The sequence below is a fragment of the Equus asinus genome, chromosome 23 (assembly GCF_041296235.1).
Source record: "Equus asinus isolate D_3611 breed Donkey chromosome 23, EquAss-T2T_v2, whole genome shotgun sequence".
Taxonomy (NCBI): Eukaryota; Metazoa; Chordata; class Mammalia; order Perissodactyla; family Equidae; genus Equus; species Equus asinus.
Genome location: NC_091812.1, coordinates 14440890 through 14468657, shown reverse-complemented (window position 1 = coordinate 14468657; position 27768 = coordinate 14440890). Strand labels below are relative to the sequence as shown.

General features: G+C 37.8%; 1 protein-coding gene across 10 annotated transcripts in view; it reads left to right on the top strand.

The window, feature by feature from the left end:
* ERCC6L2 (ERCC excision repair 6 like 2) overlaps positions 1 to 27768 on the top strand; it is a 134103-nt gene that overhangs the window by 98233 nt on the left and 8102 nt on the right. For 8 of the 10 annotated variants that reach the window (XM_014856920.3, XM_044756917.2, XM_014856925.3 and 5 more), the window contains 2 exons: positions 4447 to 4601; positions 27362 to 27543. In XM_014856920.3, the coding sequence (XP_014712406.1) occupies positions 4447 to 4601; positions 27362 to 27543 (337 nt within the window). Of the gene's footprint in view, positions 1 to 4446; positions 4602 to 9624; positions 27544 to 27768 lie in introns of those variants that run through there. The other 2 variants (XM_044756920.2, XM_044756919.2) reach the window with 2 other exon arrangements.

Here is a 27768-nt window from a genome sequence, read left to right as displayed (position 1 = left end):
TCAATCCCTTTGACAAAAGTTAGGCAAGACCATGGGAGGCACAAAATGTTTGCTGGTCTCTATAATCTTGGCAGCCAATGATGCTTAATGCCTGTAACTATTTATTCATTCAGGTTAGCAAAATGATATTTTCTACTTCTCTTATTTCTTCTTCATTTGTTTGTTAGAATGCTTCCATAAGGAGATACTTCCCCTCATCTACTATTACCCAGTAGTACAGTTCATACAGGGAAGGCAAAGAGACTTAATTCCTATCTTTACCAGTTTTTAGTATAATAAATGGATTCCCTATCATCCGTGGAGGATGACCCATTCTTTTCTTAAAATAGTATGAATTAATTGATTCAAACACATTTAATGAGTCTCAATTCACTGCAATTAATATCATTGAGGCTCAATTGTCCCATCTTTGGACAGTGGGAGCCTTTGGACATGAGAATGTTGGTTCCTGAGACATTCTGACATGATGCTAGTCATCTTTGATTGCTATCTAGTATTACAAGATGTTCCAGGATCATCTATACATTTTCTGCCCCAGACCTAGAATCAGTCATTTCTCCAAGAAGTCTTGGTTTCATTTAGTGAGAAAGTGTGTTTCAAGACCGCAGTCTGGTGCTAGGAATGATTATTGCTACTACTAGCTTGGTCATTATTTCTGGGCCTTTTCACTGGACAGATTATTTTTGTGTGTATGTACATACATATATATTTATATGTACATATGTTTCTATTTATATGTGTGTGTATATATATATTTATACTTATGTGTATATTTATATATGTGTTTATGTACATATGTGTATTTTTATATATGATAAAATACATGATGAGTTTCTATTGATACTTCCATATTTATATTGATGCTTAACTTGAGAGTATAGAGCTTTTACTTAACCTCTTCTCTAGCACATTTGTATACCATTTCTTCCATACTGATAATCCTGGTTCTTAAGCATATAGGGAGTGATTTAATTATAACGTTCCATAATTACTCATTTGTTTTATCCCATATTACACAAAAGTCAAAGAATAAAAATACCACTACTACTGCACTATGATTCCTGGAAACATTAAGGGTTTTTTGCATGTGTTCTCCCATTTCTTCCCCATTTAAAATGGATGTACTGTGTTTACATTGTCAGAACATACGGACATTGCACTGTAAATGCCCCGCCTCTTAGACGTCATTATCCTTGTTTGCAGGTAACTATAAATTTAATGTTCCCCATCAGTCCCTATGTCAGTGTCTCTCGAGTAATTTTGGTCATCTGAAGCTTATTTTCTAGTAGTTCCCTCAGGAAGTGCTCATGAGAATAATCCCGAGATTCTTGTTGATAACAGTCTGTGCTCTTTATACTTAAAAGTCATTTTTGCTGGATATAAAATTCTTGGCTCACACTTTCTTTTCTTGAGTATCCTAAATATGTAGCTTCATTTTCTTCTGGCATGAAGTAGTGTGCCATCTGTTCATCTTTTTCCCCCTAGATGCACAAAGGGGTTTTTTTCTTTTCATTATTATTCAGTAGTTTTACTAGATTGTGTTTTGGTGTTTGTCTTAGTCGACTCAGGCTGCTATAAGAAAGTACCACAGACTGGGTGGCTTAAACATCATTTATTTCCCACAGTTCTGGAGGCTGGAAGTCCAAGATGAGGGTGCCAGCATGGTTTGGTTTGTGGTTATGGCCTCCTTCCTGATTTACAGATGGTTACCTTCTTGCTATGTCCTCACATGGCAGAGAGGGAAATCACCTCTTGTGTCACTTCTTGTAAGGGCACTAATCGTTTTCATTAGAGCTCCATCTCTATGACCTAATTATCTCCCAAGGCCTAACCTCCAAATACCATTGCACTGGGAGCTTCAGCATAGGAATGTGGGGGGACACAAACATTCAGTCCATAGCAGTGTTGGTTATTCTGTGTCAATATTCTTATAGTGTAGTTTCAATTCGGTTTTTATTTCAGGAAAACGTTCTTATACTAGTATTTTTAGTTACTTATTCTATTCCTTTGGCTTTCTTCTTCAGGGACTCCTGTTACTCAAATGTTGGATCTTCTTTGCCTATCTTCAGTATTTGTTACATTCTCTGAAATCCTTTTTTATCTTTTTCATTTCTTTTTGCTCTTAAAAACATTCCTTCTAATTTTCTTAAAGCAGTATATACTGTGTTTCTTATGTTCCTTCTAGTTTAGTTTTCATTTCTGAAATATATATATATTTTTTAAGTTCTCTGTCTTTTCTGAGTTCTGTCACTTATTTCTGAGTTATTCTAATTCTGATTTATCTTGTTGGATCTTGTATTTTATCATTTTCTTAAAAATCTTTTACCTCATTTTGAAATCAGTTACAGTTTTAATCTGTTTGTGAGCATGGCTTTCTGGCATGTTGTCATTGTAGGAATATTATTCTGCTTATTCTCTTTTCTCTTGTAATAATTTTTAGGAGATTTGACCCTGTTGCTCATTTTTATAGAAATTATTTGCTTTGAATTTTTTAAATGAGACAGAGTTTAGGAAGTCCTTTCTAATGTCTCAGAGATCCCTATCTGTTATTCTGTGTATTGTTCAAAACCGTGGTGGAATTCTCTCCCATCTTTGCTCTAGACCTTCTCTTCCCCTTGTCCCTGTTCTTCCTATCCTGCTCATTTTGACCTCCCAGGAGCTTTTCCTCACTGCATGGCCCTGACCTGGGCAGGAGCTCTGGTGGGTCCATTTGGGGAGTTCTTAAGGGCTAGCCCGTGCTAGCCCCTTCAGGCCTTCTCCCCTGCGCCCCTTGCACCTAGTCAGTGTTGGAGAGCAGAAAACCTTCCCAGATTCAGCTGCTGTTCTCTAGGTGGCCCATTGTGCTTTCCAGTAAATACCTGTTGTCTATTCTGGGTTTCCTGTTCTCAGAGCCATCGGATGCCACCCTGTTGCTTCCTTCTTCCTTCACACAGACCCTTTGTAGCTGTTGGTGGCTTGTCCCCACATGCTTGTATTTTGGGGCTCATGGGGGTATCTCATCATCTAATTTTGTTGTAAGAGTTGTCATGGCTATAGTTTTGCTGTCTGTCTCAAGTAGGGATTCAGAGAGATTGGAAAACTACTTCCCCTGCCGCTACCATCTGCTGAGAATCTGTTAAGTGATGTTAAGACTTAGCATTGCTTCCAAGAGTGTTGGACTCAAAGAACTATGTGAAAGAAGCTGATATATAAGCGAAAATATTTTGATGTAGAAACTTTAATCATTGTGTTCACTTATTTACAAATAAAGCTTTCTTTTGTGGTTATTAGTAGTCTCCTTCAGAAGATGATTGTGGTGTGTGTTTTGATGGCTGTTGTAACTAAGTACTGGACTATCCTTTGATTTGTGCCCTACAGTTAGGTTTTAGGTTTGAGGAATTATTGCATAAACTATTTTTTAAATAATCGGCTGAGTTTTTTCACTTTTTGTGGGGGTTTTTTTACTGCATAAAATATGTCAATAGTTAGTGTGGAACTAATGCTACTTTGAATAATGCATAAAATATGTCATCAAAATTAAGAAAAATCTGAGTAAATTTTCTACCAGAACCATGCTTTTGACGGTTTTAATCTGTTGCCGTATATACTACCTAATGTTTGGAAATGTAAGAAGAGTATCATCTTAGTTGCTCTTTTAGTCTTGTTGTTTAACAGCAGGTTGTTTTCAGGTGATTGGCACTTCTGGTTGAGAGAGGTCCAGGGCTGAAACATACACGTGCTGAAGGTGGTGATTGAGGCTCTGGCCAGAGCTGTTGGAGGGAGCTGCTGCAGACCTCAGTTCTAGCCTTCTCTTTGATGACCACAATTTAAAAGTAAATTTTAGGTGCCTAGAGGCAAAGCAATAAAAAAAATGTAGCCATTTTTTAAACTTCTTTCAGATAAAAGCTGTAAGTTAATTTTTTTCATTTCCTAAAAAGCTCCCAGTCTTGACATTCTCTGGGCATATGACAAAAACGACAAAACAGCAACAGTAAAACTGATCAAAGCCAACCAAATGAAACTCCCTGGTCCCCAGCCCCACTCCCGCCCCATCACTGTGGGCAGCGGAGGCGAGCGCTGTTCTTCAGATTCATAAACAATTTTTCTAAGTCAACAGAGACAACAAATACACACAGACAACCCTCCACCATGACTTTTCTCTTCGCCAAAACCCTCATTTCAGGTTTAAATCTAAACATTGTTACCTAATCTCAGAAGTTCTCATAGTGATGAGAGGGAAAAGTCATTTCCAAGTTAACCTAGACCAATATTTCAACTCTTTCTCTTTTCAGTGTTTTTAAAAAATAATAGTGTGATGTTAACGTACAAACAATATTTTTCTTAAAGATTAAAAATAAAACAAGCATAATCTGTTTTGTAGTGCATTGCTGATAATTTTTAAAGAATATGTGGAACCATATTGCTTCATAATGAGACATCACTTACTAAACATCAATTACTTCCTAGATGGTGTTCGGGAGGTGGCTTACATTCACTCGAACCAGAATGTGATCGGATCAAGCAGAGCTGAAAACCACATGAGCCGATGGGCAGCACGTGACGTATTTGAATTGAAGCAGTTTTCCCAGCTTCCCGCTAACATAGCTGTTTGCACTTCTAAGGTAAGAAGGACATAGGGTAATGTCATCTTTGGTTTTTATCTCGTTTCACAGAAGTTAACAGGATCTTCTCTAAATACTCCCTCAAAAGTACCTCCTAAGACTATAGGTGACATACAAATAAGTATGAAAACAACACCATTTGGGGCACTATAGTCCCCAAAGATGTTTTACATTAAAAGACAAACCTATACAAAATGCCTAATAATGCTGAGTTGCTTAATACTTTCCATCAATAAAGATTGCCAAAAATGATGAATCTGAGGGAAACATGCAGTTAAATCAAAACCAAAATCACTTGTGCTCATATGGAAAAAAACACAGTGCATGATTAGATTTCCTCCAAAATTTGTCATCTAAAATGAAGACACACACAAAAACTAGCCTTATAAATAGAATTTATATTTTTAGCAAAAGAGTTTTTATAGTGTTAAAAATAATAAATAATTCCTAAGGGCTCTTCTCATTTGAAATTGCTGTTATCTAGAAATAAAGCTTTGTATAAATGTGTTATTTGTACATAGTCTCTTTCATCAAAAGTTTTAAAAAATATTTTCTTGTCTTTGTCTTATTACTCTTTATTAATTCCTAAGAGCTAGGTGTCTGTGGAGTAGTTTTTCGACCCCTTATGTATAGGAGTTAAAAATGTGTACGGTAGGGGCCAGCTGGTGGCGTAGCAGTTAAATTCGCTCACTGTGCTTCCGCCCGGGGTCCCCCAGCCCAGATCCCGAGCGTGGACCTACACACCGCTCATCAAGCCATGCTGTGGCAGGTGTCCCACATATGAAATAGAGGAAGGTGGGCACAGATGTTAGCTCAGGGACAATTTTCCTCAGCAAAAAAAGAGGAAGATTGGCAGCAGATGTTAGTTCAGAGCTAATCTTATTCAAAAAAAAGAAAGAAAAAAATGTGTACTGTATGCAACAATGATACTTTATTTCAAGTTAGTACTACTTTTAAGAATGAAGGGGGGAAATGCTTCTGAACTGTCAAGCTGTCTTCATTTACTTGTACCTCGTCTGATTCAACAAAGGATTTGAACTTCTTAACAGTAAAATCAGAATACAAAATGCAGTTGAGGCCCATGGAAAATATAAATTAAACTGGAAGTTCAAGACTGGCAGAAAGTTAGAATGCAGATGTAAAACACATAGTGTTCTTACCCACATATTTTTTTAAAATGACAAATTTCAGTGAGTTTCCTGGTAGACAAAACAAAGGAAATAAATAATTTATTTCGTGTCTTCTCATCTAGTGCGTTTGGAAACATGTGGGCAGTTGGGTGGTCGCAATGCCCCAGTGCCCGACTGCATTAAGGTCTGGAGGCCAGGACTGCTAAATGGCTGTCCAGGGGAGGCACGTCCACATGCCAAGAATTGTTCTACCCAAATGCCGTAACCCCTGACAAGAAACACAGAGCTAAGTGGTGGTTCCTAAGGGAAAAATACCAGCTCTTCTAGGGAAGAGGGGAGTCTTCCCTAGCACTGAGTTTGAAGGAAATTTGTCACCTGGGGTTTTCAGTGGGGACCACTCAATGATCTGGGGAACAGTCACTTGTCTTAGAATATCCTTAGAGGCGGCGTAATGATGGACTTTGAAACACTGTGCTTTTAGCATGTTGCAGTTTAGTGCAAAGGCCCCGTGCCAGAGTACAGCCCACAGAGGTGTTCTTCCAGGGCCCGAGGATGCTGGGTTTTGATATTCCCATTTGATCTAGGAATATACCACATCTCAACCAACACTGTAGACGGCATTTCTACAGTTTGACTACCTTGTAGTAGCTCTCTGAAAAACGTAAGCAGAAATATGCTGGCTTTGCCAGAAATTTGCTGTATTAGAATGAAAAGCATTTCAGAATCTTTTTTTTTTAATTTTTCTTTTTGTTTGAGGAAGATTAGCCCTGAGCTAACATCTGCTGCCAATCCTCCTCTTTTTGCTGAGAAAGACTGGCCCTGAGCTCACATCTGTGCCCATCTTCCTCTACTTTATATGTGGGATGCCTGCCACAGCATGGTGTGCCAAGAAGTGCTGTGCCCGTGTCTGGGATCTGAACCAGCAAACCCCGGGCCTCCGAAGCAGAGCTGCAAACTTAACTGCTGCGCTACCGGGCCGGCCCCTCAGGATCTTTTAAACAGGCAGCTAAATTTTTATATTGGGCTTTTTTTAAAGCCATGCTCTTTTTTGTTTAACCATGCCCTTTTCCAGACAACCAAATTTTAATGTGAAAAGGTCAGATAATTTGGCAAACTCCTGTGGTAGATGTTAATGAAATAATTTAATGATATTGGTTGTTAGCTTATTTAAATATTTCTCAGAGAAGAAATTTATATCTATATAATTTCTCCCAAAATGTACCTGAGAAGCAACCCCTAGATATAGAAGCAATGAAGTCCCTTCAGAACCTTCTTAAGGGAAGTTGTAAAAATCAAAATGCTAGAAATATACTTTGCCTTTAATTGGTGGGGGCTGGGGACAGGGGAGTTCCTTTATCCTTATATTAGCAATACCAGTAGTTTTCAACCTTTTCCAGCCACAAAATCCTTTTTTTGTGTGTATGAGGAAGATTGGCTCTGAGTTAACATGTATTGCCAATCTTCCTCTTTTTGCTTGAGGAATATTTTTGCTGAGCTAATGTCTGTGCCCGTCTTCCCTCTATTTCGTTTGTGGGACACCGCCTCAGCATGGCTTGATGAGCAATGTGTATGTCCACACCTGGGATGCAAACCTGCAAACCCCAGGCCACCAAAGCAGAGCGTGTGAACTTAAGTAGTACGCCACTGGGCCGGCCCCCAGCCCCAACATCCTTGAGGTGGACAGCACAATCTCATCAGAAACCTTGTCTCTTCACAGTGGTTTTCAGAGTAAGAGACATTTTTTACCAGGAAACAAATTGGAATATCCACTCCCTGGGTTTCTAATCTGCACTTTGAGGCCATATAGCTCCCCCACCACACATGGACCAACTCAGTAGACCTTTTTCAGGATATATGAAGAAATTTGTTGTTTAATGACCAAACCCTGATGGGTGTAAAATATTCAGGGAAGTCTTAAAGCCACTAAGCAGGAGGTCCAATCCCATGCCACTAATGTTGACTAGCCAAGGATGGTCCATATAAGCCTGCTCGTCTCGGTGGCTGACTTCTCTAAGTGCTATGTTATACAGTAAAATTACAGCAGAGGAAGACTCAATCCCTCCGAGTTGACCTATACCATTTAATGCACCAGGGTAACACATAGCTGTAAGTCATATAGCTGTAATCATATAGCTGTAAGTCATATAGCTGTAATCATATAGCTGTAGTCATATAGCTGTAAGTCATATAGCTGTAATCATATAGCTGTAATCATACAGCTGTAAGTCATATAGCTGTAATCATATAACTGTAATCATATAGCTGTAAGTCGTATAGCTGTAATCATATAGCTGTAAGTCATATAGCTGTAATCATATAGCTGTAGTCATACAGCTGTAAGTCATATAGCTGTAATCATATAACTGTAATCATATAGCTGTAAGTCGTATAGCTGTAATCATATAGCTGTAAGTCATATAACTGTAATCATACAAATATTGTATATCTGTAAAACTGTATATCATACAAATACAAATATGAGGGCAAATAATCATATAGCTGTAAGTCATATAGCTGTAATCATGTAGCTGTAAGTCATATAGCTATAATCATACAGCTGTAGTCATATAGCTGTAATCCATATAGCTGTAAGCCATATAACTAATCATATAACTATAATCATATAGCTGTAAGTCGTATAGCTGTAAGTCATACAGCTGTAATCATACAGCTGTAATCATATAGCTGTAAGTCATAGCTGTAATCATATAGCTGTAAGTCGTATAGCTGTAATCATATAGCTGTAAGTCATATAACTGTAATCTTATAGCTGTTAAGTTGTATACCTGTAAGTCATATAGCTGTAATCATATAGCTGTAATCATATAGCTGTGAGTCATATACCTGTAAGTGATATTGCTATAATCATATAGCTGTAGGTCCTATAGCTGTAATCATATAGCTGTAGGTCATATAGCTGTTAAGTCATATAGCTGTAATCGTATAGCTGTACTTTTAGTCTTGAAAGCTGTAGTGTTATCTACATACAAAAATCACTTGGAGACAGTATTATAAGCTTACCATTAAAAAAGAAAGGTCTTCCTTGTTATGTGAAAATCAGAATTTTCAAAATAGATAATCATCATACATATTTATAATGTTCTTAGTTTTTCACCGTCTAAAACTGTTGTATTTTTGACATAAAACTACAACCCCTGAGACATACTTCATGCTTTCCTCCTTTTATTTTAATTAGAAATTAATAAACAAAAGAACTCATGTAACGAGTCTCATCTTCAATTTGCTGAACTCTGTCATCTTCCAGAGGCAGAAGGAATCTTGATGGTTACGACTAGCCTAAGTCATGGACTCTACTCAGAAGTGAGAGTTTGAATTCTAGCTCTACCTCATGCTTCCTGTGTGACCATGAGAAAGTTACTTAGCTTCTCTCTGCCTCATTTTTCTTGCGTTTAAAATACAAATAATTATACTTCTTACTGCAAAAGGTTGTTGTGAAGACTAAATGAGATCATACCTGTAAAATGCTCTGAACGGTACCTGACACAAAGTAAACATTCAATGAATGATAAGTATTGTTATTACTACCACTGGATAACACTAATGACAGGCCTTTCACGCCCCTGGAAGGTGGGGATCAACAAGGACAGCTAATCCTCAACAGTTGTGTGCAACCGCATTTAACCATAAGTAAAAGAATGGGCGGTACTAGTGGATCTGGGGCTTTGGACTCCTTTAACAAAGAAAAGAATGTTCATGGTAGAATATTTTTCAGAATTTTATATGTGACTCTTAAGTTTTTGCTTATGAAAAGAGAAAGCCACTCAGGACTTTATGGTTTATATTAATATATTTCTGTATTGCATATTCTGTATTAGAATTGAAGTTACTAGTAACTTTTCTCTTTAAAGCTGATAGACTTATTTCCTCCTTAGATTCATCAATTGCAGTGACTGCTTCTAATTCAAGGTATCGCCATAGCTGCTGACGGACAGACAGATGAGCGAGACGTCAGTCTGCCCTCAGACCAGTCCTTTTGCATTATCTCCATACATAACGGTCTTGGTTCCCCTTATTCTAATCCTTCTAGAAACTAAATACTACCTCAGTAATGTCAGGGAGATGGAATGGTGATGTATGCTTTTGCTCTTTACTAAAACTATTTGTAAAGATGGTTAAATTAAGGATTTCTGAAGAGACTTTTTAAAATATTATTATTTCACATAGATGAGAGATTGATATTTCAAAGCCATCTCACTGAATTTCTAAGAAAAAAAATGTTCACAGTCACTGATTTCATCGTATCTGGTCAATATTATTTCAACACTTTTAATGAGTAAATTATTGAAACATACCATCATTTTTGGTTAGAGATATGTATGTTACTCACTGAGAGATTTTGCAGCTTGTAGTGGGGGGTTGGGTGACAGTACTGAATTTGCAGTTTTGAAAAAATTTAAAAACAGTTATGGGAAGAAAAAAGAATAAACTAAGGCAAAGGGAAATGAAGTGAGATGAAGGCAAAAGAGACTAAGCCGTAGTTTTAGAAAATGTCTGCCAACTTCTTGCTTCTGGAGTCTCCAGAGATCCCCAGACCTCCCACTACAGTACAGTGTCTTTCATCTGGAGCTCGCATCCAGAGTCTCTTTGATTACTGAGAATTCTTCTCAGTGCTACGTGTCTGTCACCAAAGTTTTGTTAGAGACTTTTATTTGTGTTTGAAAGGATTTTGTGTGTTTGTGTGTGTGAGTGTACGTGTGCATGCGTGCGTGTGGTCTGTGTGTGTCTGCAGCCAGATGCGAATGAGTTGCCTCACTTCCTAAGAAAACAAAACAAATCCTATTTATTTGTATGAAAGCAATACATGATTAGCAATGGCCACAATATGCAAGTATTTCACTTCCAAGGAATAATACCGTTGAGTCTCAGTGAGCCTTTAACTCAGTTGCAAAGGACTATGCTAACTAGGAAACTTGTAAGAGAAAAGCAGTGTCCACCGTAATCCTAGCTAAAGGTCTGTGGTCCTTCAGAGTTTCTCAGTCCTTCTGATGTAGTTATGGATAACCAACATGGCAAAAGCTCGGAACCTGCTTTTCAGTTTCGACTATATGTTAAGAAAAGGCCTCAAATAGACTATCGTTTCCATGTTTCATTTGGTTTCTTGCAGTTTATACTTTTGTAAATTAATTTCTATTTATAGAACGTACTTTATAAATGCCTTGAATTAAAACTTCTCTCTCCTAAAATAAATTTCTAATTATACCTTTGTTATTTAGTAGTACAAACTATATGAAATAAGAACTCACTTGGTCTTAAATTGTACTTGGATATTTTAGAACTACTTCTGAAGACAGCCTGTTTTAAAAGATGAGATGTCTGATAAAAGGGGGAAAGCCCATGTGATTTAGTTTTAAGCTCAGACCAAAAAGAAATGCTTTGAGCCTTTGAAGGAACTGATAATACCTTTATTAGAGTTAATTTGCTCCTTTAATGTGTGGAAGTATGTCAGAAAACTTTGCTATACCTGTTTGTGATGTGGTACCTCATTTTTTCAATCAACTGCATGTTTTCAGCTGAAGTTTACTTTAAGTTTTCTGAAAAGAAATGTACAAAGACAGCATTCAATTAAGGATTAATCACTATGGCAACTGAGGCATGGTGACTGAAAGGGAGAGGATGTGTTGTCCCCTCAGTTTCCTGCCAGCTGTCATAGCCGACCCTGCTGCCTGACTCCAGGCCAAAATATAGACTGTGACCAACGCTAAGAAACTATATCTGTATTTTTATAAATTGGTACAAGTATCAGACTGTAAAAGAAAACTTAATCCCCTGAATTGGATGACAGACACTTGGCACTCTTGCCAGTGTTTGACAGAGAAATAACGGGTCGCTTTGTAGTAAAACCTGGATTAATAGTAAACCCTTCTTTATGTTATTGCAGTGTGGTGTAAATGAGAGAACTAAGCAGGCTGTCAGCCTGGGGCGGGGGGGCCGGGGGAGAGTGCCTTTTATATAACAGTGCAGGTTTAAGCACCAGTCAGAATACTGTAAATACACAATGTTGTGTTAGTAAGAACTTCTCTTTCTTGTATTTGTATTAGATTGGCATTTTGTAGATTCCTTAAAGAGAGGATTTCTATGAGCTATGGGGGATTTGATTGCAGTGTGTTTATACAGCTTTTGGAGTGAGCAAGGAAGGATGGACTGTTTACAATAAGCAGACTTTGGGGAGATATAGCATTCCATTATCCTATTTTTTAGGAGAGTGACTGGCATAATGGTTTAAAGGAATTGTTCACAAATGACTGGTTTGTGAAGTAGTCCAGTAGGTAAGGTTTATGGCTTCAGTATGTAATGGAATTAACTCTTACTGGGTGGGATTTTTCATGGTCTTACCATTTTTCTTTCTATGCTCATTGTTAATTTTATGGTGTTTGTATCAGAAAGTTATTCTTTCAAGTAATTTTCGTAAAGATCAAGATTTTGAAATTGTGCGTGCATGTGTATGAAATTATGTGACTAGCGTTGTCGTGAAAAAGGCTTTTGTGCTTCTGTCCGTGGAACTATGACTGATTCAGATACTATGTCATTTGCAAAGAACACTTGTCACCTAGTCAGAGTAAGGAGAATCTGGTGTCAACTACAAACATATATAACTATTCCCCTCCTAGCTGGAGGCCACGAGAAGCTGTGGCATCCTTCCTCACAGTGCTGGTACCAGGATTAATGGAGTAATGTGACTAATGAGCTGATGTGTACAAAATACATTCAGCTCCTTGCAAGAAAGGCCTTAAAATGACTCAAACTATAATATAAATTTTTATGATTGTAATTGCGATCGTTGCTTATCAGTAGGGGTAATGAATGAAATTCCCTCTTTTATTCTCTACACTGACCTGTTATTATTTTTGTTGTTAATAGTACCAATAACAGAATATTTTAGAATATCATTAAAGATACCGAGTCCAGTCCTCTAATTTTATAGACCTGCCCTGAACTATAGCTGATTTGTCATGAAGAATAGTATAGAAAAAAATTGTATTTGAAAGTAATTATAAACTAATTTCACAATGGACTGGACTGACAAAAATAATCTTTGCATATTAAGAAGTAGTTTTATTCTAATTTTTCTGCTAGCTAGTTATTGTTCCAATTGCATAGAAGATAGATATGGCTTCTTTGAATAATATCTCTGTTTAGAATAGTTGGAAGATTCTAAATAGTTAAAAAAAATACTATTTCTTCAATAATGCCTTCCATGTAACAATATAAAAGCTTAGAGATAAGGCCTCATTGAACTCTGATTGACTCCACCTAGTGACTCAAAGAATGTTAAGCACTTAACAGCCCTTTTCAAATTATATTTTATCCCCCTATGAAAACCATGGCATCAAGTGGACATGGCCACTTTATGGAAACACCTATTGCCCTGTCATCTGAGAATCCCGCCTCTGCACATATGAACTGTGAATTTTTATAGGACAGATAAAGCAAAATTATAGGGTTTGGAAATCATAGTATTTTAGAGTTTGAAGGATTCTTGGAGACTAATGCAAACATCTTATTTTACTGATTTTTAAAAATGAGAGGGTAAGTGGCTTCTCTTAGGCTCAACAGTGGCAATCAGCTTAAATCCCTGTAGTTTTAATCCTTCTGCCTTCTCTTGTGCTTTTTCTCTCTTCTTTTGGTTTCTGCTTTGTTTTGGAGGTTTTACTTTTTTTTTTATATGCTCCATTTTATTTTTACAGTATGACAAATCAGTCTAATTTTCCAAGATAACTTGCCTGTGAAGAATTACCTTCACTTTAGCAGTTAAACAAAAAATTCAGGTGGACTGAAAACATCCTTCCCTTTAAAAAATATTTTTTACACAGTTAAAACTCTGTCCAGACCCAAGAAATACAGCAAGACTGTTGGCAATATCTACTCTGCCAAGGATCTTCTGAGAAGGCATGATTTTTTACTTTTTTCTCTTTATTTATGGTTTTTCTCTACCAGGAATAACTTTCAGCCTTACTGTTCTATCCCCCAAGTCTCCAGACCTCTCTGCCCTGCAGGACCCTCCTCAGATGTGACATCTTTTCCACAGAGCTCCAGCCGGTTCCTCCCTGAGCTGGAAGGAAGCTGTCCTTCCTCTTACACTCTGTCTGCTTCACCCAAGAGTACTTGACATGGCCTCAGTCTAAAGGATGACTTCCAAATTTTTATTCTAGTTATGTATGTACACTTCTTTTTCTTCTTTTCTAATAAACTCTGGACTTTGAAATAGCAGCACATATCTCTGATTCACTTTTGATAACTCCAGACACTTATAATGGTGTCTTCATGTAACTGATACTTTTTGAATACATTTGGGTTTTCAGGGTACAATGAACCCCATCACTACGTTCTGAGAATTTTTCAGAGTTCAAGCTATCTTTTCCATGCAGAACTTTCATAGTTTTCCTGGAAATCCTCTGGAGATGACTTGACATTGTTCAGAGCCACCACTGAATATATTCAATCAGCCAGGGGAAACAGCCCCTCCCTATCTGAGTGAGAAGTGTTCTCAGGTCTGCCTGGCACTCATGGGCTTCGATAAATTTACTCAGTCTGCACCTCCAACCATACCATCTCCCGTCTGATCCTTCACTCCAGGTGGACCCATTTCAAGTTCCATCTCCTCCATAAAGCCTCAGTCTTCAGAGATCACTCTATTCCAAGGTCCTTTCACACTCATTCTCTGTGCCAGTCATCACTGTAGACGTGGCAGACATCACCTTATTGTTACTTACCTCATGTGTATTTGCTCTCTCTTCATGTTTGTTACAAGCTGCGTAAGGATTAGGACCATGGCGTATGCTTCCAGAAACACTACCACAAAGTAACAGGCAGCACAGAGTGGGAATTCAGAAAATGTTGGTTGTTGGTAATTCCTGCACAAAAGTACTACGTAAGGCAGATCCCCACAACCATTTGCACTTCAAGTAAAGTCTTCTCAACTCCTCGCTCCATGAGTTAATGTTCAAGTGGGTATACTGGCAGATAATGTAAAGATATTAGTCATTTTAGAGCAGCATAAATGCTGGTATTCCTCATCTGCACTCATAATTTGTCATCTGTTAGCCATAGTGTGCTGGTTTAAGAAACCCACTCAAGAAGGGAGAACATGGAGAATGGTATGGTATCAGAAAGATATCCCTACCCATACATGACTTTCTGAGCTTTCCTCATCTAGCAATAATAAATTTGAACAGTCACTTGGGGCGTAATTTTCTGTCTTCCAAAGTTCTGTGAAATGTCTTATTGTGTTTCTTTTCCATGGCACACAAGATCTATCTTACTTTGGCCATAGCCTGCTTTTGCAGTCTCATTCCGAGACACTTATTCAGGATTATGGGCACTAACTAGATGCCACTGGGATATAAAGATGAACGGGCTCTTCCTAGTCAGCCTTCACCTTGTGATGTAGCCCTAAGCGTACCGCAAACTTTTACCCTGCCATGCTTTTGCTCCTGTGGTTCTTTTGTTTAAAATTCCATTTCACCTGTGTCTGCCTATTGAACTCCTACCCCCTATATCATTCATGACAGCTTTCCCCTAAGGCTTCTCCAAAACAGTGTAAATGTCTTCCTCATCTTTATTTTTACTTATTTGTGTGTGTCTGCTATAGCACTTATCACATTATATTGTGTGATACTGTATATATGTCTACAGGATGCTATCAGCTGCAAAGAATAGAATAACCATTTAAAAGTGGCCTATACAATAGGCCATTGAACTAATTCACATAAAGGTAGTCTGGAGGGAGGTATTTCCAGGGTTGGTGCCACAGCCCAAGGACATCATAAGGATTCAGGCTCTGTCCATTTCTGCCCCGCTATCCTTAGTAAGTTAACTTTTAGTCCCTGGGCCTTTTGCCTCATGTTGCAGGATGACTACTTTATCTCAAGATAAAGTACTTTATCTTTATCTACTTTACTACTTTATCTCTCTCAACTGAGAGAGCAACCCACCTTCCCTGAGCACATTTCTAAGAGAACTCCAGTTTTGTTCAGACGACAAAGAGGGAGGCAGTGGCTGTTGGTAGGCCATCAACGTCTGACTCCATCTCCCTGATGAGACTGTGCAACTCCTTTGCATTAGGAACGGCATCTCGTTCTGTCTTTTATTCCCAGGACCTAGAACACTTCCTGGTACATAGATATGCAATTAGAGCTTACTGATTTTAATTGAATTTCCAGTAGATACTAAATAAAGCCTTCTCAGAGACAGTCTATAAATAAAAACGTGAAGAATTACTCTAATTTCTTAGTATAAGTGTGAATTTTTGTGTGGTGGATTGGCTTTAGGCAGGATAAATATGTCTGAACTGTGGTCCTTGATTCAATATGGAATTTGTGGTATTTTCACAAATTTCCTGATGAAGATAATATTCCTTTTAGCATAACCAGAGTCACAGCTTTTACAGCAAGATGTTGGTAAGTTGAGGTTTTATTTTAAAGGTGTCAGTCATCTTATAGCTAAGTTACTATCTGAATCAAATTTCAATTAATCTATAAACGATTTTCATGACTAGCGTTAACTGCTTCACAGTGGAAGTGGAAGCCCCGTCCTGCTGCCTTATTCAGTTTTTAGGCTCTCCTGTCACTGTTGCCAGGTGAAATAGTGAATACCTTAAGAGGAAGAACTTTTCACTTTGTTCATAAAAATTATTTGGTAAATGTTTTCCAGAAATTAATTTTTCTTAGGTGTGTTATATTTGTGTCAGTTTGTATTCATCTGGCATCTGTTTACTGAGAGCCTGTAGGGTACATTACTCAGGACTCAGTACAAAACCGTATATATGGCTGCTCTCTGGATTAGGGGCATCTGTGTTCCAGTTTATAGGTAAGATTTAAACAATCAAATAGTTTCTGACAGTACAGGGGCCCTGCCTGTTCAGAGAGCCCCGCAATTTTGACGTATTCCTTTGGAGGTGAAACTCGGATCTTTGGCCTACGTGCAGCATTGTTGCTAATTGGTTTGGTATGCTGTCTATGATAAAATGTTAATCAAGATAGACTCCATTTATGTAATAAAGCTATTAAATGAGAAATTGAAATAGCAATGCAAGAAAAATACTCAAGGAAAGCTTTGTGAAGCTGGACCTTCAAGAATGGGTAGGACTATGTTGGGCAGAAGGCAAGGTTAACGAAATTTGGTGCACCAGAGTGAATACCATGATGTGTTTGGCAGTAGTGAGAAGACTGGCCTAACCAGGCTGACCTATGTTGGACAACAGGGAAAGTAAAGCTCCATAGAGGGTTGCGAACAGATCATGAAAGGCGTTGCATTTAGAGAAGTAATCAATAAATGTTAAACTGATTTGAACAGACTGAAATGCTGGCGTTTATACTTTTGACAAGTAACTTTCAACACATACAGAATATCTAACCATTCTGTGGTTTAAAAAGGCTAAGAGCCAGGGCTGGAGCAGGTAGATGTGATCATTACTCTGGGCAGAAGACCTATTCTGTTTTCACTCAGTAAAGAGGGACCCTTTTCATATGCGTGGACATAAAGCTGGGTGAAACCAAAATCCACTCTTGATCATCCTGGGCAGATTTTTCGGCATAGACGTTTCAAGGATATGCTGACTGAAAGTGTGCCAGTTTATTGTAGAGCAGCAGTTCTTAAAATGCAGTCCATGGAGTCCTAAGATATCTGAGACTTCTTCAGAGGTTAGAAGGTCAGAACTATTTTCAAAATAATACCAAGTGCTCTTTTCACTTGTTGACATTTGCACAAATTGTGCAAAAGCAATTGTGGGAAAACACCTGGCAGTTGAGCATGAATCAATTACTGGCCCTAAATTGTACAAGCAGTCACTGGATTCTTCACTATCACATACTTGCAGGAAAAGAAAACTAGTTTCTCTTATGAATATCCTTGATGAAACAGTAGAAATTAGTAATTTTATTAAATCTCAACCCTTTAGTACTCATCTTTTTTATATTTTGTTTGATGAAATAGAAAGTACACATAAGCACTTGACATACAAACTGAACTAGCCACTTTTTTTATGGAACACCATTTGTACTTGAAAGGATGACTGACAGACAAACTATGGTTATTAAGGCTTGTATATTTGGTAAATACTTTCTTAAAAATGAACTAGTGAGTATGTCTCTTCAAGGAAAACAACAAACAGAACTTGTTGCCAGTGATAAAATTCAAGCTCTAAAGTGAAAATTAAAATACTGAAAACCTTGTATCTGCCACGATGACCATGATACCTTCCCAAACCTTGAGATCTTTCTGAGGCAATGGGTAGTGATAACAACAAATATGATTTTCCAATGTGTAATTGAATGTGTCAGCATTTTGAAGATCTGCATAACTCAGTTAATCAGTATTTTCCAAATGACCAGTGAATGATATTATAAAATTGTAAATGGGGGAAAAAGTCAGCCAAAGTTCTGGATATACCAATGAATTTTAATTTTAACAATATAAAAAATTTACTGATATGGTTTCAGATCTTACATGAAATTAATCTTGAGTTTTGATACAGTATCAAAAAAGAATATCTACAATTATGTGAAAAGTCTATTAAAATATTCTTCGCTTTTCTTGCTACAAATCTGTATGAGGCTGAGGCTAATTTTCTTCATACTCTCCAACCAAAACAACATTGTTGCAACAGATTGAATGCAGAAGCAGATACGAGAATCTAGCTGTCTGTCTTAAGCGAGATATTAAAGATATTTGCAAAAATGTAAAACATAGCGATTCTTCTTGCTAATTTTTTGTTTGCATTGGATAATGTAAACTTTTTTTATTAAAAAAGGTTATTTAGATTAAATGTACTTGGCTTATTGTCATTTTTAATGAATTAATATTTTAAGTTTTCACTAGACATAACCCATATAAACAAAAGATCTTCAGGGTTCTCAATAATTTTTAAAGGGTAAAAGAGTCCTAAGAGCAGTTAGCTTCAGAATGCTTAGACCACATGAAGAGAGTCACCTGGTCGTTAAACTCGGTTCTAGTGGGACATGCTTCCACTTGGCCTTTCTCTGTGCAGAAGCTTTGCTTCCTCTCCTCCGGGACTCGAGAAAGCGTATCAGAATGGGGGAGAGTGAAAATGATGAGGGTGTAGGGAATCCACTCTAATTGACTAAAAAAGTGAGTCATTCATGGATTTCACTACTTTATTACATGTAATAATCTGCATTAAACCTCACAGATAGTTGCAATCTATCAGTGTCATTTGTGGCATGGTGCTTGAAATGTTCTCCCCTAGACACTGGAGAGCCATTGGGGGCCTTGTAACCAAATCAGCCTACGCTTAGTTGCCTACGCTTCTGCCAGCTAGAGGCCGCGGAGGAGGGACGTGAGGAGCTAAGCCCCTCACAGGAAGTGCCAGCCCCTGGAAGGGCAGACAGGGCAGCGCCTGCCAAGAAAGGCTTGCTTTAATTAATTTGTTTCCATCAGCACTGCCCTTCTGTGATCTTTTCACGTAACAGGTATTATTTAGTATAGGACCTTTGTGTAGTCTCTAGAGAGTGCTTTACAGGAATATAAATAAAACTCGATACATACAATGATTTGAAATTGAGGTCAGGGCTATAGGATGCTAAGGACCCATTCATTACCGCTTACTGGAGATTCTGTAAATACTGGTAGAACTGTGAATTTTAAACGTGGAAGAGACTATTGGGAGTCCTAGCTCCAAATTCTCTGTCCCTAGATCCTCATCCCCAAATCCCTCGTCATTATCCCCCAGGAGAATGAGGCTCAAAAAGATATAGAACCTCCCCAAGTTTACACAATACGTGGCCGAGAGAGGACTAGACCCCAGGGCCTATGGTGCTGAGTCCAGTACTCAGACTGCTACCCTAAAAGGCCCCTGACCCTACTCTAGCCTTTGTCTGTAGGAGATGTTAAAGGGAATTCACTCCCTGCCCATGGAGGACTAAGGGTATTAGGCTTTGGCCCTTTCCCGTAGGTTGACTGCTGTTGCGATGAACGGCAGTGCCTTCAGGTTCACGAATCTCCAGGAGATAGGGCTTATACGTTTCTATCTGTAGTGTGTGCCCCACGATATTCGCCTGCTCTCCCAAGGCTGTCATTTGTTCTGTCTTTTAGATAGATGGGTTTCTTGGACATGAGATGGACTGTTGTGGATAAAAACGGAACCTAGGCTCAGGGCAGCTAGTATAAGGTTGTCCTTTTGTGGCTCACTCAGAAAGCAAAGTACTATCAATATTTATATAGCTGGATTGTAACTATTACTTCTTCCAGGAGGAAAGTAAGACCGTAGTTACAAACTTTAATCTCTCTCCCCCCCCCCAAAAAAAAGTTTTTGGATTTGAATCTGTTTGTTTTTTCAGATTTGAATGTCGTTTTTAAACATAGGCAGAAAATTTGACTTTAGTATATATTTGTGGTGGGTCCTTTAACCAGCTGGCTTTTCTACAGAGGGTGAGTGAATACAATGCGGGGTTAGCCTTAGGTTTTTGTTGGGTATTGGAAACCGCATTTACAGTGACGTTTCCTGCCACCAGACAGAAATCTTGAACTATTACTTTGAGGATAGGAGCTTTTTCACACTTGTGCAAAGATCCTTAAAAGTTTTGTCGTTTTAGACTTTCAGATGCCATTTTAATGAATTTATTTACGTGTGCTGTATGTTTTATAGTACTCCTGGTTCCCTGCTTTGCAAAGACAAACAAGTTTATGACTTTCTATGTGTTTACAGGGTTTGGCCCTTACCCAGAGGTTTCTTTTTTAATCTTTTGTTTGAACAGATGTGTAAACAAAAGCATTGCTGCCTCTCAGACTTCACTATTTAAGGTTTACTGAAGAAAAAAAAATGAAAGAGCGCTTGATTTTTTTAGGCTTTATGGCAAAGTTGGGGTGATCAGGCCGATGTGAGAGCCTGTGCCCATGCGCGTGCCCATATGTGACAGTGACCATAGAGTGGTTTATGAGGCTCTGTGCTGTGCTCAGGAACAAGGTGCTGACCACAGAGCTTTCCTGTGACAGGCAGATCCTCTGGGGATCTTAGAATCCAAACTTTAACTAATCCTTCCACGTGGGCTTCTCACTGGGGCAGAGCCATCAGGACCTTCCCATGCCTTTGAAAACTCCTCCCTGTTCCCAGTGTTCTCAGTGACTAATCAAGCCTGGTCAACTGTTATGGCAAAAGCCAGTGAATGTGGCTGTTCAATATGTACTGCTCTTTGTTCTAGTGAAGTTTGCTCTGTAAGCTCTTTTCCGCAGAAACCAGCTCAGCAGACAGGTCCATTCCAAAGTTCCTTAATAAAAGACTTCACTGATTCCTGATAGCCTGCTGTGCACAGGCTACCCATCGAATGAGGATGCTCCGCTTCACTGGGCACTGTCCCCCTCCAAGCTCCCTCTGCGCCACGGGAGGTACACAGGAGCTGGGGAGAAGGCTCAGCGTTATCTGCACCACCACTGATGTGTCTCCAGGAATTAGCCCCAAGGAGGTTTAGAAAGGTGGTAGAGATTATGATAGTATTTCTCTGCCAGAGTGGGAGCTAGAGGCTGTTCATGACTGCTTTTGAGACTCACTCTCCTGGACGGTAATGCTTCTTGCCCCATTTGTTACAGGTGGGTGGGTCTGGGAAAGAGTGATCCCTATCAGACTTGTCTCATTTCCTTGCTATTCCTGCCCAGGTGCCTTCTACAGTGCTTTAGTAATTTATCTCCAAAATTAATTTTTACTTCAAAGACTATTAATAAGAAGAGGGTTTTTTTTCCTTAAACAGTCTCTGCACTATTGCAGTGAAGTTTCCTAGTATATAAAAATAGATTTCATATGTAGCAGTGTAAATAGAAAAATGCTAATGTAATCATACGGCTGTGAAGTAGGGGGAGTATTCTCTTTTTCTTTTCTAAGTACACTGACATCAAAGATTGCTATCTACAAACTTTTAAAGAGTCCGTTTTATTTTTTCTTACTCTTTCGTGCTGAAAATCTATATATACTTTATCTTCTTTTTTCAATTAGGCTTTTCAAAAAATAACTATTGATTCAATTAAAATAATGCAACTTGGCTTAGATCTGATGCCTTGAAATATAGACAGTGCACTTTTGGTTCAAAGGAAAAAGAGTATTATCAAAGGTCATTTGAATGTTTCATGCTATTAGTCTAAAGATAAGGAGCTTTCCTGGTAGAACCAACATAAACCTACAACTTCACAGTAAGAAAGAAGTTGCAGAGAGTTACGTACAGTTGATTAGGTCTAGCGTGGGTTCATTGTGGCCCCTCTAGAAGGAGGAATTTTTCCTGACAAAAGTGCCCTCTTATTGTGATCCTGATGTGTATCTTTTACAACTTAAATTATAGCTTTTATTTACAGAATGTATACATTATACCTTTTTAAATAGTAATTTTTATGATATATTTTGAAACACATTTTACAGATATGTTAGAAGAATCAATAGTGATTTTATAACTTTATCAAAATTAAAGCAGGTATTCACGAAGCCTTTGAAGTGAGCCTTTCCATGTTAAGCATTCAGTTGTGGACTGGTGAGGGGACTATTTTGGCCAAATATATTAGCACAATTACCATTTATAGAAATAATATATACTTAATGTTTTAGTTGAATTAAGAAAGTTTTTGTATTCTGAATTTTATTTTTAATAACAATTACTTTTGTAAAGATACTATATCATGTGTGCACATTTTTAATTATATAAGTCAGATTAGGACTTACATAATCAGCCATAGCCCACCTTCTACCTTTTTAGACCCATTTAACTGTGGTCTGAAGAAAGAGAGTTTTTCCCTTACTTTTTCAATTCTGAACTGACTGCTCCTTACAGTATACCTATGTCCAAAGGAGGAAGGTATATTACTAGTCATAAATTATAATTATTACTTCAGTATTTTCTGATAAGTTCAGCTTCTTAAGTAAGCGCCATTTCCATTCGATTAATCTTGTCATCCAGTGGAGTTTTTAACTGTGTGTTTACATTATTTAGAAATGATTACTACATTCCTTACACTTATTCAGTTTTATTTTTAATATGGATTCCATAAGTTGAGTTTGATTTTTTTCATACAAATAACTATTGTGGAAATACCTAATACTACTCAATAACCTATGGAAATATAATCATGAACATGGCAATAAGTTATAAATTATACTCTGACAGCGTCGAGCTTTGTAAACACTTATTAGCAGAAATATTTATACTATACAAATACTATCCAAAGTTCTTATCTTCATACTTCCTTCCTTCTTATTATAACCATGAATCTTAAGATGAAGAAAAACGTCATCAAAATCACAGACTGCAGAGGTCCTTCTTCAAAGCAAATCGAGGTGGATAATCTTGCAGAAACTTTTAGAGAAAAAGTTAGGAACAGTTAGGGACTTTTGCAGAAACTGAGATTACTGCTTTCTTCATGTCATGATCACAAAATTTCCTATCAAATACAGACATAGTGTTTCAGTTGTTGGCTTTCTACTTTCTAGGGGAAAGAGGAGTGGATTTATTTTGCTTTCTTGAGCAAGCAACCTCACCCTCTATCCTAATGTTAAGGAGGGACAGTATTCTCTTTTAAATTCCTAATCCAGCTCATCTTACTGAATTGTCTGTTACCTGAGCCTTCGTTACTGTTGCTACTTCATGGCATTGCCTCAGTGTCATCTGACTTCATAGCTTTGAAATAAGTGGTAATGAATGAGTTTGAGTGCAATTCACATCATCTGGAATCTTTTCATCCTGGCCACGGGCCTTTTACTTTGCTCTATAATAAATTACAACTGTCACCACAATTGCAGCTGCACTATGGCGCTGTTTTTTTGGTATCAGCCATTGTAAAGGATGCTGTTTTGCTGTGATGTAGCAAAACCAGCTTTTATAAGAAGAGCACCAAAATGTTTATTAAATTAATTAATAAACAAAACTTTGTTTCACAGCATTGTTTCTGTAAAATGTTAAAGTACCCTACTAAAATGGAAATCTGAACCTAGATAGATTTTTTAAATAAAAGATAGGATCTTGAGCCCATGTGAGAGAAGAATGCTTTTCCCTTTTTATTGTTATCTAAAATAATCAGGTTTTAAATGTAGAATATTTCACAAAAATTAAAGATCCATATGTCTGCTATCTGTGGTTGGGAAAGCTGGATTTTCCTGAAGAATTTATAAAACTGATTTAAGAAAAATGTATCTTTATGAAACGTGAGCTTTGTAATGCTGCCAGTGTCAGAAAGACCCAGAGTAATCATGTAAATAATTGAAAATTGCTGTTGCCTGGCATGATGTCTCCATGGCCTCAGAAATGCAGTATATGGGAGGGAGTGTTCTTGGCTGGCCCAGCTCCTGTCTTTCTGTTTACTCCCTTTACCTCATGTAAACATTCCCGTCTCTCCTTACAATAATGGATAACTGTTTCTTGAGGATCATCCAAGATGATGAGCCTTTTTATTAGGAACTTTTAACATTCATCTTGTTTTCTCATGATGTAAAATTAATGCATCAAATCTCTTTCAAATTTATCTTTAAAGATCAGCATTTTCCTCTCTTTATTAATAATATTTTAGGATTTAAGAAATGATGTCTTAGGAAAATACCTTTAACATTACTGACTGATACAAAGCCCTGGTTCAACCTAGCCACCTGGCATTTTGTGCTTGTCCATCTAAGTGACAGTATGTTTTGAAGAAGTCAGTTTATTTTCATTAGAAATTATTTGCTGGGGCCGGGCCTGTGGCCGAGTGGTTAAGTTCATGCGCTCCACTGCGGCAGCCCAGGGTTTCACCGGTTCGAATCCTGGGCGCGGACATGGTACCGCTCATGAGGCCACGTTGAGGTGGTGTCCCATGTGCCACAACTAGAAGGACCCACAACTAAAAATACACAACTATGTACTGGGGGCTTTGGGAGAAAAAGGAAAAATAAAAAATCTTTAAAAAAAAAAAAAGAAATTATTTGCTACTAAAAAATATATAGTTATGCTTTATGTTTTATCTTATGTTCAGTTTATTTCAAGAAAATGAACCTGAATATAAGTTAAAGAAATAAATGATTTATTAAAAAAAGAAAAAAACTAAATTTGCCATCTTAAAAAAGCAAAAATTGGGCCTGTCACTTTTAAGTCCCTTAAGGGTAGGGGCCTTTTTGTATGGAAATATCTTCATTCTCAACTGCATGGCATGGCGGTAGAAGCAAAATAGGTGCTCAGTAGATATTTGTGGAACAAAAGCCATTCCTACCCACAGTTAGTGGTATGTGCCACTTCCATCCTGCTGACCTCCTATAAAATAAAAATCGTTATCTCATCAGCAAGGGTCTGTGTCTGATAAACTCTTGTAGTCTGTATGTTTGGAAATTTCTTAAATGATAGTTTCACTAGGTATAGAATTCTCGGCTGACAGTTTTTCTCCCTGCATTTTGAAGATTTCTCGTTATCTTCTGGTGGTGGAGGTGGTGGTGGTGTCTATGGGAAGTCTCCCTTCAGTTTGATTATCATTTCTTTGTGGGATACCTTGTCTTTTCTCTCTAGAAGTTTCTAAGATATTCACTTTATCTGTGATATAACAAGGTACAGATTTATTTTCAGTTTTCCTACTAGAGATTCTCTCTCCTTTTTCAGTTTGAGGATTCATGCCTTCTTCAATTCTCTGCCATTATCTCTTTGGTATTATCTCTACCATTTTCTCTGTTGTCTCATTCTGGTACTTTAGAAATTTATATATGTCTTCTGTCTGTTAATTTCCCTTTCTTATTTTCTTTCTCTCATTCTCTGTTTTTAATCTCTGCACTGCATTCTGAGTAATTTTATTCTACCAGTTTATCAACTATCATTGTAGGGCGGTATAGTCTGCTGCTTAACTCATATTTTGAGTTTATTTCTATCACTATTTTTGTTTCAAAACTGTTTCCTTTTCAAGTTTGAATTTGTCTCTTTCTCAGATCTGCCTAGCTAGCACCCAGTTCTCACCGATGGATTCTATTTCTTCCTTTACCTTTCTGGACATGCTAATGATTTAAAGTCTCACTGATTCTTTTGTTACCTATAATCCTGCAGATACGGATTCTCACGTGTGTTGCATCTGCCCACTTTCACGGTGGTGGGTTGTCTATGTTTTTTATAGCTTTTGCCTGAACTCCTTTTTCCCCCATTGGAATCACAAGCCTTCTCTGGATTTATGGAAGTATTCCTATGGTATGTTTCTGTATTCACTTCTCATTGAGATCTATGGTTTTCACTGGTTCTGGGCCGGTTTTTCACATTAGTTTTCAGATTTTAGTTTTAGATTTTTCCATACCACCCAGGTGCTACAAAATCGGATTCCCCAAGTGGCACAGGCTGGGCGTTCCACGTATTCACCAGTGATTCTTTCTATCTTGAGTGAGAAGGTGGCCTGCTTCTATCCTGTATCCCCAGCTTGGGCTTTCCTAGCTTTAATTTGCAAATTGGATATCCTTTTAATTTCTGCTGTGTTTTTTGTTTTGTTTTGTTTTGTTAGTGAGGAAGATTGGCCCTGAGCTAACATCTGTTGCCAATCTCTCTCTTTTTGCTTGAGGAAGATTGTCTCTGAGCTGACATCCATGCCCATCTTCCTCTGTTTTGTGGGATGCTGCCATGGCATACCTTGATGAGCAGTGTGTAGGTCCAGGCTGGGATCTGAACTTGTGAACCCCGGGCCGCCAAAGTACAGGGTGCAAACTTAACCACTATGCCACCAAGCCAGCCCGTTTGTTTTTTTTTTTTCAATTCTGGGAGTTAAATCATTTCTGTCTCCCCTCTAACATGGGGTCCTGCAGACTGTAACTTAAGACCCTATCCCTGGGGATTGCTGAGCTGCAGCTCCCACTCACCACTATGTTACTTCTTTGTTTTTGGCACTTAGAGGTTTTCCTTTCTCACTTTTGAGCTCAAATATAATTTTGTTGCTGCTGTTGTGAAATTGTATCCAGTATTTCTCTTTTAGGGATGGGATGGGGACTTTCCACATATTCACAGTACATTGGAACCATACAGTTGAAAAACTGTTTTTCTTGACCCACTGTTTTTAACAATTTATATTAAGCAACCTATAGTCTGTAAAATAAATAGGATTCCATCCATAATTTCAACCAACTGTAATTAGCATCTTAGAATCACTAAGTATGCTTGCAGCCCAGGAGAGATTGAAGTAGCATTTATGGAAATGGTTTCTTATTTAATTATCACATAAAGATTATTTTTTAAAAGTCTGACTACTTATGTAAAATTAAATAACTGAAAGATATAATTTCTTCCAAATATCTTCTTTTTTTTCTTCTAAGATTTTATTTTTTCCTTTTTCTCCCCAAAGCCCCCCGGTACATAGTTGTGTATTCTTCGTTGTGGGTTCTTCTAGTTGTGGCATGTGGGACGCTGCCTCAGCGTGGTCTGATGAGCAGTGCCATGTCCGCGCCCAGGATTCGAACTGACGAAACACTGGGCCGCCTGCAGCGGAGCGCGCGAACTTAGCCACTCGGCCACGGGGCCAGCCCCACCAAATATCTTCTTTTTAAAGATCTAGGTTAACATCTTATGACAATGATATCAGTTGGAGAACATGATATACTTGATTATAAAGAGTATTTGGAAAAAGTAAGACAGTCTCCTTATTTGACCAAAAATGACTATTTTTTTCAGACTTAGTTTTTGCTTCTATCCCTATTTTCAGACATCTAAAGAAAAAATGAAGGCAGATACATTGACACATACAAAGAAAAGCCAACAACCAGGTGAAGGAGGCATTTCACTTCCCCTTTACATTTCACACCCTGTAAGCCAGAAGAAGAAAGGAGTCTACCGTACAGACCAGACCACCTTCATAATTGGGGAGACGCCAAAAGGGGTCCGCAGGTATGTCGTCTATAACAAGACAGACTTTTTGAATAATTCTCAAGTATAACTCCTTAGTAAATTACAGAAATTATTTGAATTTTAACCATACCTAGCATTTGAATATTTCAGAAAAATCTGAATTTGTACACTTTAAAAATAAATTCCAGGTGTTTTAGATGTTTTTAGAAGGCTAATCCCTCAAGTGATTAAAAAAAAAGTGAAGTCATTTTATATAGATAAATG